Here is a 17,303-nt window from a genome sequence, read left to right as displayed (position 1 = left end):
CAACCGGCCTCTTCCTTCTAAAGCTGCGGCTCCAGCAAGAGTTCCCCCCCTCTGTCTCTCCACATCGTGGTGACGTCATCCAGGACGCTGGGACGTCGGGTAAACGTGGTCCCTGCACTGACAGGCATTCTACTCCACTGCTTCCCTCTGAGCGGACGGGCCGTCCATCTTGGAACCTGGCTTCCTAAAGCCACAGGCTGGTTATTTATTATTGTTTTACCATATGACTTATTAAAGACACACCTCCATACAAGGTGTATTATTTCTATCACAAAACTACACAGCGCCTGGCTCCTGTTCATACCTCCCACAAACCGATGTGTTTTTACCATGGCAGCAGTGAGTTTTTTCCCCACCAATCATAGTTGACATATACCATTCACTTATTTCCTTTGGGACACATCTGTGCGCTTTTATCCAGACCGTTCTTCTTGTTATACTCACTGTTGAACCGAAGGGGTTAATCCTCTGCATTTTGTAAAAAGCCGGTTTGATCCTGAGTTCTATGATCCTCCCCCTCTTATCTCCTGATAAGACATATTGTGTGGAGCCACTTTGCACATACTCAGTTTGGTGTATTATTAGAGAGGATTTTTTTTTTTGGGGGGGGAGAGTGCATGTGATCAGCACAGGGCCATCCAGCACTGTCCAGAAAGAGGTCAGGGGTTCTGCATCCTTCTAGAGCAAAATTAAAATTTCTCCTACAAGCTTTAACCAGTGCTCAGCTGAACATTGATAGAAGTCACAAGACTACTCTGACTGCTAATGAGAAAAGGTATTTAGCAGTTTATGTTTACTAAAATACAGTATTTTCTGGCGTATAAGACTACTTTTTATACTTAAAAATATACCCCAAAAATTGGGGGTCGTCTTATACGCGGGGTATAAAATGTGAACCTTGAATTTGTTTGGGTCAAGCTGGCTGGATGTGTGGTAATACTGTACATACAGTATACCGTGCTAACCAAGATGGCTCAAAACAAATGTCCCTATGACAGATTAATCTGTCAGCCGCTGGATGTGCGGTATATACAGTATACTGTGCTGAGCCAAGCGGTTTGAAAACGTACCGGTACGTCCCTACTGTAATCAGCCCGCTGGATGCGTGTATGTACGGTAGCTGCGGCAACATACAGTATACACTGGACCAGGGGCGGACTGACAACTCACGGGGCCCCCGGGCAATAGGGGATCATGGGGCCCCTGTGTCCTTGCCCAAACTCAAAAAAGCCTATGAAAAAGGTACCAGGGGCATCTCATGGGGCCCCCTACTGACCCCGGGCCTTCGGGCAGTGCCCGAGTTTCCAAATGGTCAGTCCGCCCCTGCACTAGGCCAATCACGGCGAGTGATGTATTCTACTAATGCATACAAAGCCTGCTCGGATTGGCTGAGTCAGAGAGGTGGGCTGATGATGTCACAACCTTAGCCAATCCGAGTAGGCTTTGTATTCATTAGTAGAATACTTCGCTCGCCGTGATTGGCCCAGTGTATACTGTATGTAGCCTCAGCTACTGTACATACATACATCCAGCGGGCTGATTACCGCAGGGACGTACCGGTATGTTTATAAAACAGCTTGGCTCAGTATACTGTATAAACCACAGTGGTATATACTCAGTATACTGTATATACCACACATCCAGCGGGCTGACAGATTAATCAGTCATAGGGACATTTGTTTTGAGCCAGATTGGCTCAGCGCGGTATACTGTATGTACATTACTGCACATCCAGCGGGCTGTATATATACTGTATACTGTATGTAGCCGAAGCTACCGTATTACTGCACATCCAGCGGGCTGTATATATACTGTATACTGTATGTAGCCGAAGCTACCGTATTACTGCACATCCAGCGGGCTGTATATATACTGTATACTGTATGTAGCCGAAGCTACCGTATTACCGCACATCCAGCGGGCTGTATATATACTGTATACTGTATGTAGCCGAAGCTACCGTATTACCGCACATCCAGCGGGCTGTATATATACTGTATGTAGCCGAAGCTACCGTATTACCGCACATCCAGCGGTAACCATCTGATTTGGAATTTGATCCATATGATGACTGTCTTACAAATGTATCACAAGATGTCATTCATGAACTTATGATGTCAGAGGATGAACATGAGGATTTTGAAGGATTTTAAGTACCGGTAAGTCATAACCATTTCAATTAAAAAATCTGATGTTTTTAAATGGTGTTGCCTCGGAAGGGGGGTAGTCTTATATGGCGAGTATAGCCCAAAACCTATGTTTTAACTGAAAAATTAGGGGGTCGTCTTATACACCCAGTCGCCTTATACGCCGGAAAATACGGGTAATTGCATTTCCATGTTCTGTGTACTGTGGGAAACCAGATATAGTGAATACAGGGTCCTGGGTTTAGTAACATTTTAAAGGAAATTCTAGCAAAAAACATGTATGATATAGATGCAACAGGCTAGGGACTAAAGTCTTGCAATAAATACTACGATTACCAAAAAAAAAAAAAAAGTCTTAAGTCTAAATGACCTACAGGACTTCCTTTAGTGGTCAGCTAAGGTTCTGCAGAGGCTGCTGATGTATCTCTAACTTGGGGGTCAAATGAACACCAATGGACTTCTACAACTGAAGGCATCTTATTCACACCCAGTTATTCAGAATGGCTCTAAAAAGGTACAATAAATCATAGCAAACCATGTTGGAGCGAAAAAAATGGAGAGGTCCGTTTACACATAAAATATGGCAGGAAAAGTTGATAAACACCTGAAATATATCTTTATAGCAACTGTTTTACCTGCCAACGGGTTGGTATTTCAGTCTATCCAGTCTTGAGGTCTGACGTTTGCTAGTCATCTGACTTTTCTTTTGGTGTTTTATTAATATTTGTTTGCAGCTGCAATGTTTCTTGATGGTATTATGATACAAAGAGCATAAAAAAAGTACTGGTAATTCTAGCGGTTTTACAGATGGTCAAATATCATTGGGTGGTTCTGAACGCAGAAAGCATTTTTAGATTAGCCTTTGGGCTGGTCTGGTATGCCTTAAAATGCCTAAAGTCAACGATAAAGTCTGCTTTAAGAAATTAGGGTGGCATGTAGGAAGATGTTAGAGAAGGGGGCAGGTAAGGTAAGGGTGAGGCAAAATGAATGATTGTCGGTCCACACCACAATTTCTGAGTTCCGGATGCTTTTCTAAATGTATGTTTTTGATGTGTTCCTTTGTGTTTTTGATGCAAATCTAGTGCATCTCTACCCCTCTTTTTTTCTTCATCTCAGTTGAGGATATGTGGGTTGCCACATTCCAGAGGAGTTCCATACAGAATAATTGCAACATGTTCTACTTTTGTTGACTGCAATTTTTTTTGATCCCTCTGTAGGGATTCACCTTTTATTGAGTTGTGTCCCATATTGGATACCAGGGGTCACAGTGTATGCATCCCTATGGGGATTGGGGTCACTTTTTACCATATAGGTCACTTTTTTTGGTCCACCATTAGGACCTTGTATGTTTTTGCAGCTCTTTGTTGTCACTTATTATTATTAGTATATAGCGCTACACCATATTATTATATTTTATCTCTTAACCTATTGGTACAGGATCAGGTGTTAGCTGCTTTTATTGGCTATTTTAGGTTTTATATATATAGAGCGCAGGAGGATCTCCTGATTTCATTTGTTTTTTTGCAGCCTAACCCCATAGATATGAGAATATAATGCAATTTATGCATTTCAGTGACAATACACTCGTCCTCGGGTGACCCTGAATATGATAGGCTCCACAAAATTCGGCCCCTTGTAAATCACCTTAACCAGACATTTGCAGATGTGTATACTCCTCAGCAAAACATCTGCGTTGATGAGTCCCTCATTCATTTTTCTGGCCACCCTTTTTTGGCCTGCCAGATATGGGGTCAAAATGTATAAGACCTGTGAGAGGGCAACAGGCGATACATGTAATTTTCAGATTTATGAGGGAAAAGATAGTGACGTGGAGCCCCCCCCCCCGGATACCCAGACTACATGGGGAGCAGTGGCATGATAGTTTGGGACTTGGTGTCACTCTTTTTCCATATGGGGTACCACTTATACATGAACAATTTTTATACAAGCGTGCCACTATTTAGACATTTATACAATCTTGCAATTGGCGCATGTTGCACCGTGCAACCTAGTCGCTTGTAAATACCCATCTTAGAAAGTGGAAAAAAGCCTGCTTGAAAAATGATGAATTGCTCGCAGTGAAGTGGAAGGACAGACGGGATGTTTTCATCCTGTCTTCCATTCATGCAGACATGACCATCGAAATTTCCACAGCAGCTGGTGTTGTGACCTCTGTTTTGATGACTACAACCTTAACATGGGAGGGGTAGACTTCAACGAACAGATGATGAAGCTGTACTTAGTTTCCTGAAAAGCCAGTCACTGGTACAAAAAAGTGGCTTTATATTTATTTCAGTTGGCTCTGTACAACGCTTTTGTGCTTTACAAAGCAACTGAACAAAGTGGATCCTTCCTAAAATTCCAGGAAGAGATCATCACAGCCCTTTTGTATTCAGAAGGTACTGTGGTCCAAACTCCCAACCCAGATGCAGTGAGCCGGCTGCATGAGAGGCATTTTTCTGATGCCATTCCTGGTACCCAAACCCAAAAGTCACCCCCAAAAAAGATGTTGTGTCTGTAGCAGACACGAAAATTAGGCGTGACACCTGCTTTTTTTTGTCCCTCCTGTCCTTGCCAACCTGGTCTCTGCCTCAAGGACTGCTTCCTTCGCTACCACACACTAGTGGAACATTAGTATAGAATACAGCATGGCACAGCCTAGGACACATCTATACAAAGGGTCTCGAAAGATGTTAGGAAGTCAGGAAACTGGCAATCGCATTTTGAGAGACCCTACTATCTGGATATTAGTTTTTAAATAAAAGTTAAAAAAAAAATAAAGTAAAAAAAACAAAACAACAAAATAGTTTTCATTTTTTTGAGGAACTGTTTTATAGTTACTGTTTTAATGTTAACCATTGCCGTTTTCTTTGCAGGAATGCCATTCAGCTGCAGCACCAATCTGTTTACTCTGACAGCAACAGGGTCTTGCTCTCATAACATACGTGTGTGCAGAGCTCTTCGATGAGATTTTTCATTCAGTTAAAAAAAAAAAAAAAAAAAGAACATATATGCCCAAGCATGGGGGCCTGGGGTGGCCAATGGATGGATCACCCCTATGCTTCGGCACATATGTAAAAAAACCATTTTTTGGCAGAGATTTCTTCATCCACATCGATCACTGTGAATAGAAGAACCAGTCAGGTTCTTTTTTTTTCGTTCAGCATTTCATTTCATGTATGCCCACCATTAGAAGTGGGTGGATGCAGGGTGGTATTACCACACACTTTTTCTGCCATCAGGGGAACCTGAGAATGCAGCCGGTGTTTCCGTCAGCTGACCATGGAGCCGATTGGAGACCGGAATGGCGCCAATCATCTCTATAGTCTAAGAAATCGTACGAGCATTTCATCACTTTGGTTTCGCCGGATATAAACAGCACCATTTTTAAATTGGGAAAGCATATAATCACACCAAACTTGGTGAGATCAGATGATTTAAGGGCAGAGGAAATATCTAGAGTCTAAGAGACCCCAGATTTCTCAGAAAAGAATACCCGTCACAGCTTATTGCGGTCACGGGGATATTTACATTCCCTGTGATAACAATAAAAATGATAAAAAATAATAATAAAAATATTAAAGCACCCTCGTCCCCCCTGTGCACAAAGCGTGAGCAAGCGTTGGCCCCAGTGTCAGTATGTAAACAGCAGTTGCACCATGCATGTGAGGTATCGCCATGAACATCAGATCAAGGACAGTGATTCTAGCACTAGACCTCCTGTGTAAATATAAAATGGTATTCTGTAAAGGATTTTAAAGCAGCTTTTAGGGCAGTGCCTACGGATATTAAAAATGTATGCAGTTTGTTGCTGTTGCACAGTGCATCTGCAGTTTTGAAGCATGTCATATTTGGTATCTATTTACTCGACATACCATCATCTTTTATATTGTACTCAACAATTAACCAATATATTGTGTTCATTGCATTAAAATTAAAAAAAGTGTATGTCTTTCAAAATATTTGAGTTTGACAAATCGCTGTGCAAGTACTATGTGACAAAAAAATTGCAACACCCACCATTTTATTTACTAGGGCATCTGCTTTAAAAAAATATATAATGTTTGGGGGTTCAAAGTAATTTACTAGCAAAAAATACAGATTTTTGTTTTTTTTTATGTAACATCAAGTGTCAGAAAAGCCTTGTCCTGTCAGGTGGTTAGAAGAGTGAGTGATGTGTGGCATAAGCTTCCAATGCTAGGCATAAAATGCCCCACCCCCCCTCCAAATGACCCCTCTTTGGAAAGTAGACACCCCAAACTATTTTCTGAGAGGCACAAAGTTGGCACTTAAATGGTATATTCCTCACACACCATGGGTATACAGTGGATAGAAAAAGTCTACATACCCCTGCTAAAATATCAGGTTTCTGTGATGTAAAAAAATTAGACATAGATAAATCATTTCAGAACTTTTTCCACCTTTAATGTGACTTATAAACTACAACTCAATTGAAGAATAAACTGAAATCTCTGATTAACCCCAAATAAATTCAGTTGTTCTAGTAGGTCTTTCCTGACCATGACAAAAGCCATGGTCCGCAGAGAGCTTCCAAAGCATCAGAGGGATCTCATTGTTAAAAGGTATCAGTCAGGAGAAGGGTATAAAAGAATTTCCAAGACATTAGATATACCATGGAACACAGTGAAGACAGTCATCATCAAGTGGTGAAAATATGGTGCAACAGTGACATTACCAAGAACTATACATCCCTCCAAAATTGATGAAAAGACGAGAAGAAAACTGGTCTGGGAGGCTGCCAAGAGGCCTACAGCAACATTAAAGGAGCTGTAGGAATATCTGACAAGTACTGGATGTGTGGTACATGTGGCAACAATCTCCCATATTCTTCATATGTCTGGGCTATGGGGTAGAGTGCTAAGACGGAAGCCTTTTCTTACAAAGAAAAACATCTAAACCTGGCTATATTTAGCAAAAACACATCTGAAATCTCCCAAAAGTATGTGGGAAAATGTGTTCTAGTCTGATTAAACCAAGGTTGAACTTTTTGGCCATTATTGCAAAAGATATGTTTGCCGCAAAAACAACACTGCACATAACCAAAAGAACAACATACCCACAGTGAAGCATGGTAATGGCAGCATAATGCTTTGGGGTTGTTTTTCTTCAGCTGAAGATGGGGCCTTCAGAAAGCTGAACATGAAGAGGAACGTCATCTTTCAGCATGACAATGACCCAAAGCATACATCCAAATCAACAAAGGAATGGTTTCACCAGAAAAATATTAAAGTTTTGGAATGGCCCAGCCAGAGCCAAGACCTGAATCCAATCGAAAATCTGTGGGGTGATCTGAAGAGGGCTGTGCACAGGAGATGCCCTGGCATTCTGACAGATTTGGAGTGCTTTTGCAAGGAAGAGTGGGCAAATATTGCCAAGTCAAGATGTGCCATGCTGATAGACTCATACCCAAAAAGACTGAGTGCTGTAATAAAATTAAAAGGTGCGTCAACAAAGTATTAGTTTAAGGGTGTGCACACTTCTACAACCATAATATTTTAGTTTTTTATTTTTACTCTCCTCCATCTAAAAGATTTCAGTTTGTTGTTCAACTGAGTTGTACAGTTTATAGGTTACAATAAATGTGGAAAACGTTCTGAAATTATTTATCTTTCTCTTGTTTTTTTACATCAAAGAAACCTGACATTTCAACAGGGGTGTGTAGAATTTTCATATCCACTGTAAGTGGAATTACTGCCCAAAAATACAGTCTGTTACTTCTATCGAGGATGGGGATACCACATGTGAGAAACTTTTTGGCATCTGGCCACGTACAGAACCCCAAAATCCAAGAAGCACCTTCAGGCTTTTAAAAGGGCTTTATTTCCTCTTTACCATTCCTGACTACCTATCAAAGTTTCGGAGGCCCCCTCAGAATAGTACAACCCCCACCCCAAATTACCCCTTTTTGAAAAGTAGACACCCCAAAGAATTTGATAAGAGGCATGGTGAGTATTTTTCAGATTTCCTTTGTTGTAACAAGTTTCTTGAAAATAAAGAAAGAAAACAAAAACATATTTTTTCTTTTCTTTTTCAAAACTTTGTGAGAAAAATTAGATCTGCAAAATACTCACTATGCCTCTTATTAAATTACTTGGCGTGTCTACTTTCCAAAAAGGGGTAATTTTGGGGAAAGTTGATGCTATCCTGGTAGTGTTGTACCTGTTATAGGTAGTCAGGAAGTGAAATGAGGAAATGAGGAAGTTGCGCACCTTCAGGCTTTTAAAGTAGTTGTTGGATTACGGGCTCCGGTAAGCTAGGCTCCCAAAAAGTCTCACACGTGGTATCGCCATACTTGGTAGAAGTAGCAGCATGTATTTATTCCACATGTATCCATGGCATGTGTGAGCAATATATAATTTAAATGACAACTTTGTGTAAAAAGAAAATAAAAATAATTATTATTTTTTTGTCATTTTCCAAAAGCTTGTTGAAAAAAAAAATCATCCATGGACTCAACATGCCTCTCAGCAGATAACTTAGGGTGTCTACTTTCCAAAAAGGGGTCATTTTGGGGTGTTTGTACTGCCCTGGCTTTTTAGCACTCAAGAAATGTGATAGGCAGTCAGAAAGTAAAAGCCGTGTAAATTCCAGTATCTATATCATAGTTTGTAGATGCTATAACGTTCACACAAACCACTTAATATAGTTAATTGGATTTTTTTTTATCAAAGACATGTAGCAAAATACATTTTGGCCTAAATGTATGACGAAATTTGAGTTTATTGGATATTGTTCATTACAGAAATGAGAAAAAATTGTTTGTTTTCAGAATTTTCAATCTTTTTTTGTTTATAGCGCAAAAAATAAAAAGCTGGAGGTGATCAAATACCACCAAAAGAAAGCTCTATTTGTGTGAAAAAAAAGACATATCATTTATGTACAGAATTGCATGACTGCACAATTGTCAGTTAAACTAGTGCAGCACCGTATAGCAAAAATGGCGTAAATTCCAACATCTAGAAATTAGAAAATATAGTTTCTTTCAATATGTTTGGTCTTTCTTGTTTATCGCACAAAAAAATAAAAAAACCCGGAGGTGATCAAATACCACCAAAAGAAAGTTCTATTTGTGTGAAAAAAGGACATGCATTTAATTTATGTACAGCATTACATGACTGTGCAATTGTTAGTTAAATGGCGTAAATTCCAGTATCTATACCATAGTTTGCAGACGCTATAATTTTCACACAACCAATATACACTTATTGGGATTTTTTTTTACCAAAGACATGTAGCAAAATACATCTTGGCCTGAATTTATAATGAAATGTGAGTTTATTGGATGTGCTTTATAACAGAAATGAGAAAATATCATTTTTTTCAACATTTTCGGTCTTTTTTTTACAGCGCAAAAAATAAAAAACCCAGAGGTGATCTAATACCACCAAAATAAAGCTCTATTTGTGTGAAAAAAGGACATACATTTATTGGGGTACAGCATTACATGGTCAGGAAGGGGGGTAAATCTTCCAGAGGGCAAGTGGTTAAAAAATTTAAAAACAGAATCACTGAGTTAGAAAAAGGATCACCCCCCTCCTACAACTGACTTGTAAAGTCAATCAGGTATAGCTAATCACCTAAGTCTACTGGCTGTGCTTGCAAATTGGTTCCTGATAGACTATCTTTCAATATAAGAGCCACCTCTGGATACAGTCTTATAAAAGTCAATGGGGATAAACTTCACAGACTATAACATGGAGCACCTGACCAAACTGATCACAATAGAAAGTGCATGTAAACACAGGCTTTGTGTTGTGCTGACTCTCACATAAGTGAAACCTAAACTCACTTGCAAAGTCTTGACAAGATGTTCCCTCAGATTTACATGGTTGATCAGGTTATTAAAAAAAAAAAAGAAAAAAAAAAAAAAAGAAGGACACATGACCATCAACTTCACCCAACAGAAAAAACAATATGGATATAAACTGAAAACCTGCATTCACAGAACCTTACTGTAAGGCAAAAATTATTTATAAAATGTGGTCCAAATTACAAGAAGACTCCTTTCTGACCTCTTTAATGCTATCAAATATTGCCTGGGTCAGCAATCTACAGTTATTACTTATAATTAACAATTATTTGTAAATTCTGTTAAGTTTTTTTGGCAGCATACAGCTATCCTTTGCTAGAGGTGTGCAATCCCTCCATCTCTCAGAATTCAGGTGCAGGCTGAAAAGGAGCTGTTGTCGCTCCAAGCATACTGCAAAAAGCAGCTGCACACCAAAAAAGTCAAAAAGGTTAAGGTTTACTCCAGCAATAGCCACAGCTGTAGACCCCACCCAGAAAGCAGCCACTAAAGCATTTCACCACACTGAGCTTAATCGACTTAGACAACTATTCTGTGTCTTTAGAAATGCATCCAACATATTTAAAAATCATCTACGGAGTTGGCTAAAACTAGCACCTAGTCTAGTCACAGTTTTTACTTAAGTTTTTCTGTATGGAGAAGTTAAACTTTTTCTTTTTCCTCCTGATGAAAAGAGTTCTCCTTTGTCATTTGCAAAAATCTTAAAGTGAACAGCTTTAATCATAACCTACCTTGACCCAAACGTGGATGCAACACACACACACACGATGACACACTGGTTTCTTTTCTAAACTGTCTATTATAATATAAATAGTCAAATAACTTTTATTTGGCAGAGCACAAGGTAATAGACTGTTTTTGCTTTTAAGAGGATGAAAAAATTAAATTACCCTGAATTGCGTGAAGTCTGAGTATGTTGTGTCAAAGGTCTTCCTATGAGCTTCCAAGAGTATGTCAATAATATTTTGTTGTTCTTCTGACATTTTGGGTCTTTGAGACTCTCGCAGTGCTTCCTCTTCTTTACGTTTCGTTATCATGTCCCTCTTTCTTTGGACCTCTTCATCTGTGAGGATAACTGCATGAAAAAAAGTCTTATGTGAATCTTGTTGGTTTCTGAGAACACCAAACCATCCTAGGATAAGCTTGTGAAATAACTAGCAATCAATGACATATACTTGAAAATGGTAAGTTTAAAAAAAGAACTCTGGGTTGAACAAAAACTTTTCTATAGAATAGGCAGTCATGATGGTACAATAGTCTAGAAGGGCACCAATGCAGGTTCTCCAAATGTTTTACAGCAGAGCAGATGCAGACAATATTTTGTTTTTTTTTAATCTACGTGGAATAAAGTCTTACAGTTTCATGATAAATGAATATTTACCTTTATACAACTGTGTCAAAACACAGAATTAATCAAATATTACTAAAATGTGCTGAACCCACATCAACAATATCCGCGTACATCAATGATGATTAAGCAACTAGGTATACAGCCACTTCACTTTAAGACAAAGCTTCATGCTGTATATGTTATTAATTGACTCAAGCTTTTTTTTTAGTTACAATTTTTGCCACAGTTTACGCACCAATTCTGTCACAGCTGATTCGCTGAAAAATAAATGCATACATGTCTTTTTTGAATGTGAATCCCCAACCCAGTGTGAGTCGTTCCTTTTTGCTATGACCCCTCCAACATCTGTATGGTACTAAAGGACAATATCTGTGGACCTCTACAAGGTATAGGGACCACCTAATCAGAAATGTTGTTTCTATCTCTACACTCTATAGACAGCTTGGACGTTGTAAGGAAATATAGCTTATTAACTAACACCCATTTTGTATAATGCATCCATTCGGAGATGTGTGAACAGTTAGTTTTGCTTGTAACCTCTCTTTTGTTTTCTGAGAATAGTTTCATTTCACTGTAAACAGAACCACCTTATATGGTATGCCTCAGCTATTTGCAGTTTCTCTTCTTCACGTAATTATATTGATAAGAATGGAATGTTTCATTGGTCATCCTAAGATTAATCAAGGCCTACTGAGTTCTGTATAACATTTCTTGTCATGCATAAAACTTTCAGAGATTTAGCTTGCACACTTTGGTGCCTGGAGCTTTATTTCTCCCAGGCCTGGTGGGAAAATATGAGAACATTTTGGGCTACTGACAGAAATTGTTCTTTTCAATTTGTCATTGAGTGGGATAAAAGATGTGGCCGGACAGGTAAGCTGAGCTATATGTGTTAGTTCTACCTGGATTGCCCCCGTTTGAGACCCAGTGATAGTAGCCAAAGTTACTGTTTGAGATTGTTGGATCTCACGGGAATTCTTTGAGGTTGGACCTCAAAAGGGATTTCAAAGGCTTGAGAGCCTCTGAGGAAAAATTGCCTAGGCAAGTATAATATTGTGAATTCACAGCAGTCCTCATTTATTTTTGCCATTTTAAGTGCTTATTTGCTATACGTTAAGAAACTGCTAAGTAGTAATTTTATTACAGAATAGGGATATTACAAGTGTCCATACTTTTAAGTGTTAAACTCCTGAACTGTCGAGAAGGCTTTATTGGGGTTACAGCCTCTCTGCTTCAGAGAATAAGTGCTAACACTGTAATAATTTACTGCTTTGCCTAACAGCTGTTTTGCGTCAACATGGGTCAGGTCCAAGGTAAAATATCCAAAGCTTCCACGTAAAGTGCTAAGTGATGTTGCAAAAAAAAAAAAAAGGATGATTTTTTTTCCCTCAGATTTCCAAGGGCAGACAGACCATTACAATCTCCTGTAGTTCAGGCAGAAAATATACAGAGTCCTGATAGTACAGAAAGGGAGAAGGCAAGGGTAGATGGGGGGGAGGAGGAAGAGGAGAAGAAGAGTTACATGAGGCAGACAGTGCTCACAGCAGGATATGAAATTAATAATTGACGGAATTAAATTTTGGGATATAACATGGACTCAAGGTTTGACTGGACAAAGGTGCCTACAATATATGTTCTAGTTGATCCTGGAACCCGGGCAGCCACTCGTGTATGGCTGAAGGAGAAAGGTGTGGGAGGAGGTGACCTAATAAAGTCACCAAATTTTCCTTTTTGAAATTTTTATGGGCAAAAGGTCCTTTGGTAGTTATGCCGGGTAATTTAGAATTAATCCAGGAAATATATGTCCAGGAATTGATTAGGGTGTCGAAAGGTGTATACAGTGATGTCTCTCTCTCGTTTTCTTTTTCCCCCACAGATAATCCAACCCACCCGTACAAGCCAGGAGATCGGTTAGTGGTTAAAGAACTTCAAAGACAGGACCGCAGATCCGTCGTACGGGGAACCCACCATAGTGACAGCTGTGACGTGAACTGCATTTCTGACTGCTGATTCCAACATCTGGATACATGCTTCTAGTGTAAAGAGGATCCCGGAGGCACCAGAAAACCAGAAGCAACAGACGGAACAAGGAAAAGAGACAGACCTATAAACACCCTCCAATCTTCAAGATGCTGCTTCATCCAGAGATGGCCTGGAAGAATTTTCTTTTGATCGGTTGTCTCTAAGTGATAACTTTTTCAGTGGTTTACTGAGCTAGCCACTGCAATTATCACCCAGAAGAACTGCCTCCAATCTTTGGCCACAACAGTGAGACTGTGAATGACACTGAATAAAAAAGAGCAGAAAAGATTGTTTACTGAAAATATGTCACTATTGAAATTTAAGTATAGGTATGCCAAGCTCTCAGGAATCGAGAGTTCTTTGGTTTGCAGTATGCTCCACCCTGAAACTGTGAACATTCTTTTCTATACTGCACCAGAAAATGTGACATCAATGTTTATTGGAAATCTGAGTATCATACTTAGAAATGTTACTACAAGGCCTAATTTTGGGGTGTTGGGAGTTATGATGGAACCTGAATGGTGTTTTCATTTAGGCAACAAATCAAATGAAGGAAGGAATTTTGTAGCAAGTCTAAACATATTGTCACTGGGAAGGTACCAGAGGATAGTAACTTTGTACAAACAAATATCACTAAGAATAGATGAAAAAAACACAACATAGGGAACATAACTACAGGTGTTCTTTTGAATGTCTTTTGAATGTTGTATTGAGGAAACAGGTGCTCATGAATGAAATGAAAATAGAACAAATGGGTGCAGCATTAACGGGCTGTGAGAGTCTACTACTGACCATGAGTGTTGTACATGGATACATAACACATCTGCTGAGATCCCAGACCACTATGAAGTCATTGAGAATCATAGAGCCCAGGTAAATGCTTTACAAGTTCAAGCTCGATCCATACCCGAAGATGGCTGGAACCCTTTCAAAGGGTTGGGAAGTGTTGGAGATTTTCTTGGATGGTTTAAGAAAGTAGGCATGTCGATTTTGTTTTTTTTTCAATAATATTCATATTCTATGTTGTTGCTAAACTTTGCATGTGCATTTGTAACAAGTTTTTAAAGAACCCGGATTTATATTGGAAACAACTGTGAAACTTGATGTGCTGTCACTATGTGATAAAAGAGAGGAACTGTAAGGAAATACGGCTTATTAACTGGCATCCATTTTGTATAATGCCTCCATTCGGAGATGTGTGAACAGTTAGTTTCGCTTGTAACTTCTCTCTCGTTTTTTGAGACTAGTGTAATTTCACTGTAAACGGAACCACCTTATATGGTATCCCTCAGCTATTTGCAGTTTCTGTTCTTCAGGTAACTATATTGATAAGAATGGAATGTTTCATTGGTCATCCTAAGATTAAGCAATACCTACTGAGTTCTGTATAACAGTTCTTGTCATGCATTAAACTTTCAGAGATTTAGCTTGCACACTTCGGTGTCTGGAGCTTTATTTCTCCCAAGACTGGTGGGAAAATATTCAAGGACACTTTGGGCTACAGACAGAAAGTGACCATTTAAAGTGTCAAGATGAAAGTTTCACAGGTGGACCATATTGTTTCAAATAAACTGGACGCTCGTTTTTACTGGCGTGTACCCGAGAATTTTGTTACTGTCAGAGGTGTTCCACAAAGGCCACTGAAAAAGCCACACTATATGAATGGCTGGAAGGAAGGCAGGGTTATCTATGATTAGTGTGAAGTGACTTGGAATGTAAGAAGCAAAAAGTTTGTATGAATAGTTAGTGTCAAAATAGGATTATCCATGTCTGGGGTGAAGTGAACTGGACAGAAACAAACACGAGGTTTTTCAATGGCCAGCCACACACACATTGAGTGTAGATGAGCGAATATAAATAAACTGAATCATACATAGCATCCACGTAGCATAAATCAATGTCTTATTCACTTTACAAAAAATGTATTTTTACTACAATAAATTTCCATCAACCTTCTAACTGTATCTGTATTAAAAGTAACAATAAACAGGCAACAATTTCAAACATGCCATCAAGTCAAGTGATCTAATGCATCTTACGGTTGATCTGCTGAAGGCAAATACACTGTGCACTTTTAGTGTTTAGTGAATGTGGTGAGGCTCTGATGATTTACATCACCCAATCATGTGCAAGCAAAAATGTTTTTTTTTTTTTCTTGCACCCAATAGGGTATTCTTTACAAAGTGAAGCTTGCCCACATTCACAAAGCTCTGGTGATAATTCCCTTGTAGAGTACAACTGTGCACAGTGTATTTGCCTTTAGTAAATCAACCCCATCTTGTAAGTTAAGTATGAATCAAGTGCAGGCACTTTAACCAGACCAGTTGTCTGAGGAAAAGTGAGTGGATCACTGGGAGGCACAGTGAGATGTTGTTTGAACAGGTAGGGAGCCTGCATAGCCCATGCTGGGCAATTAGAGCCAGGAGGATGAAAGCCTTATTTTGTGTTCTTTCTGTTGGCAAGAACCCTTGTGTGGGAAACCACATGTACAAGAACATTTCTTTTAATAAAAGTGGGCAAGAAAAGCCCTTAAAATGCAAGTTGGCAAAAGGATTGAGCTCTTGAAAGATCCATATTTAAAGCTAATTCCAACATATGGTGGAGATATACATTGGGCATAACTGGAATCTCCCTCTGAGAGGTAAATGCTGTTTTAACTGGATATTCTGTGACTTAAAAAGCATATCTTGTGAAGCAAGTGAGGAGAGCCTATAGAAGGGAGTAAATGTCTGTAAAGAGACAGCGCTTCATATTTTCTGATCTGTGCAAAGTTCTGTGGTCTTTGCAATCAGAGTGACTATAAGATGGGGTGTTTAAGAAAGGAGGAATTTGCAGAAATGATTAAAAGCATTTTGTTGCTGGAGGAGATGTAATCATATGTGGAAGTCCCAAAGGTGCCCAAACAAACTATGCCAGTTCAGGAGTCTGTCAGGAAGAAAAGTAAGGTCAATTGGTAGCAGTGAACCCAGCTACTGCAATTTTGAAGCTTGCTTTGAGTGATGTGAGGCCAAGTAGACTAGCTTTTAACACTGCAGCAATCTCAGTGTCTGAAATGCCCATGCCTGTCAGAACCTGGGCTTCAATAACAATGTCATTAAAGCCAGTGACAATGAAGCAGGATGGTAAAATGTTTTTTGAGACAGAATATCTGGAAAATCTGATAAAGCCAAAAGGAGAATCTTCCAAGAGTCTTACCAGGACAACAAACCACATCCACGTGGGCCAGTCCAGAGCAATGAGAATCACCCAAATGCCCTTTATTTCAACTGTGTGAAGTACACAAGAAATTCCAGCGGAGGAAAGGCAAAGATCAGGGTGTACTGAATCACAAGCATATCTACTGCTTCTAGTAGAGGACCCTTGTACCTGGTGACAAACCTCTCCAGTTTGTTGTTGAACCTAGAGGTTCACATCCACCATCTGGGACATAGCCTTTGGAACACCTTCGAGTGTATGAACAATTCGCCTGGGTCTACACATTGCTGACTGAGAAAGTCTGCCTGCCAATTGTCCACAGTACAAAAGGCTGGAACATGATGTTCTGCTTACTATAGGATCCACTCTACTGCTCTTTCTGCAGCAAGATGGTTAATATATGCCACTGCAATGGTATTGTCCATCTGCAGCCAGATCAAATGATCCTCTAGCAGAATGCTCCATTTTTGCCAAGCCAGTCAAATCCCTTGAAGCTCCAAGACGTCAATCGGGAGTTGAGACTCCTCTGATGACCAAGGTGGCTACCATGAGACCCAAGGCTCTCATGCAAAAGAGGAGAGTCAGAAAACTCCTCAGATTGGAAGGTCTCTTAAGTCTCTCCACACTTTGGCCTGCATGGTGTCCAGGACTTGGCCAAGAAACTTAAATTGAGGAGTTAGTTCCAGCAACAATGTCTGAAGGTTCAGGAACTAACGGAACTGTTTTAGAGTCTGGACAGTCAAAACCACAAAGTCCAACA

The 17,303-nt window shown here is 39.6% G+C and overlaps 1 protein-coding gene across 1 annotated transcript in view; it reads right to left on the bottom strand.

The window, feature by feature from the left end:
• Nucleotides 1–17,303, bottom strand: part of VDR (vitamin D receptor) — a 205,275-nt gene that overhangs the window by 32,427 nt on the left and 155,545 nt on the right. The window contains exon 4 of the mRNA XM_089691376.1: nucleotides 10,866–11,050. Coding sequence (XP_089547502.1) covers nucleotides 10,866–11,050 — 185 coding nt within the window. The remainder of the gene's footprint in view (nucleotides 1–10,865; nucleotides 11,051–17,303) is intronic.

This window comes from Staurois parvus, unplaced genomic scaffold, assembly GCF_062004578.1.
Source record: "Staurois parvus isolate SC_StPar_1 unplaced genomic scaffold, SC_StPar_1.0 ptg000562l, whole genome shotgun sequence".
NCBI lineage: Eukaryota > Metazoa > Chordata > Amphibia > Anura > Ranidae > Staurois > Staurois parvus.
This window is presented reverse-complemented; position numbering and strand designations above follow the sequence as displayed.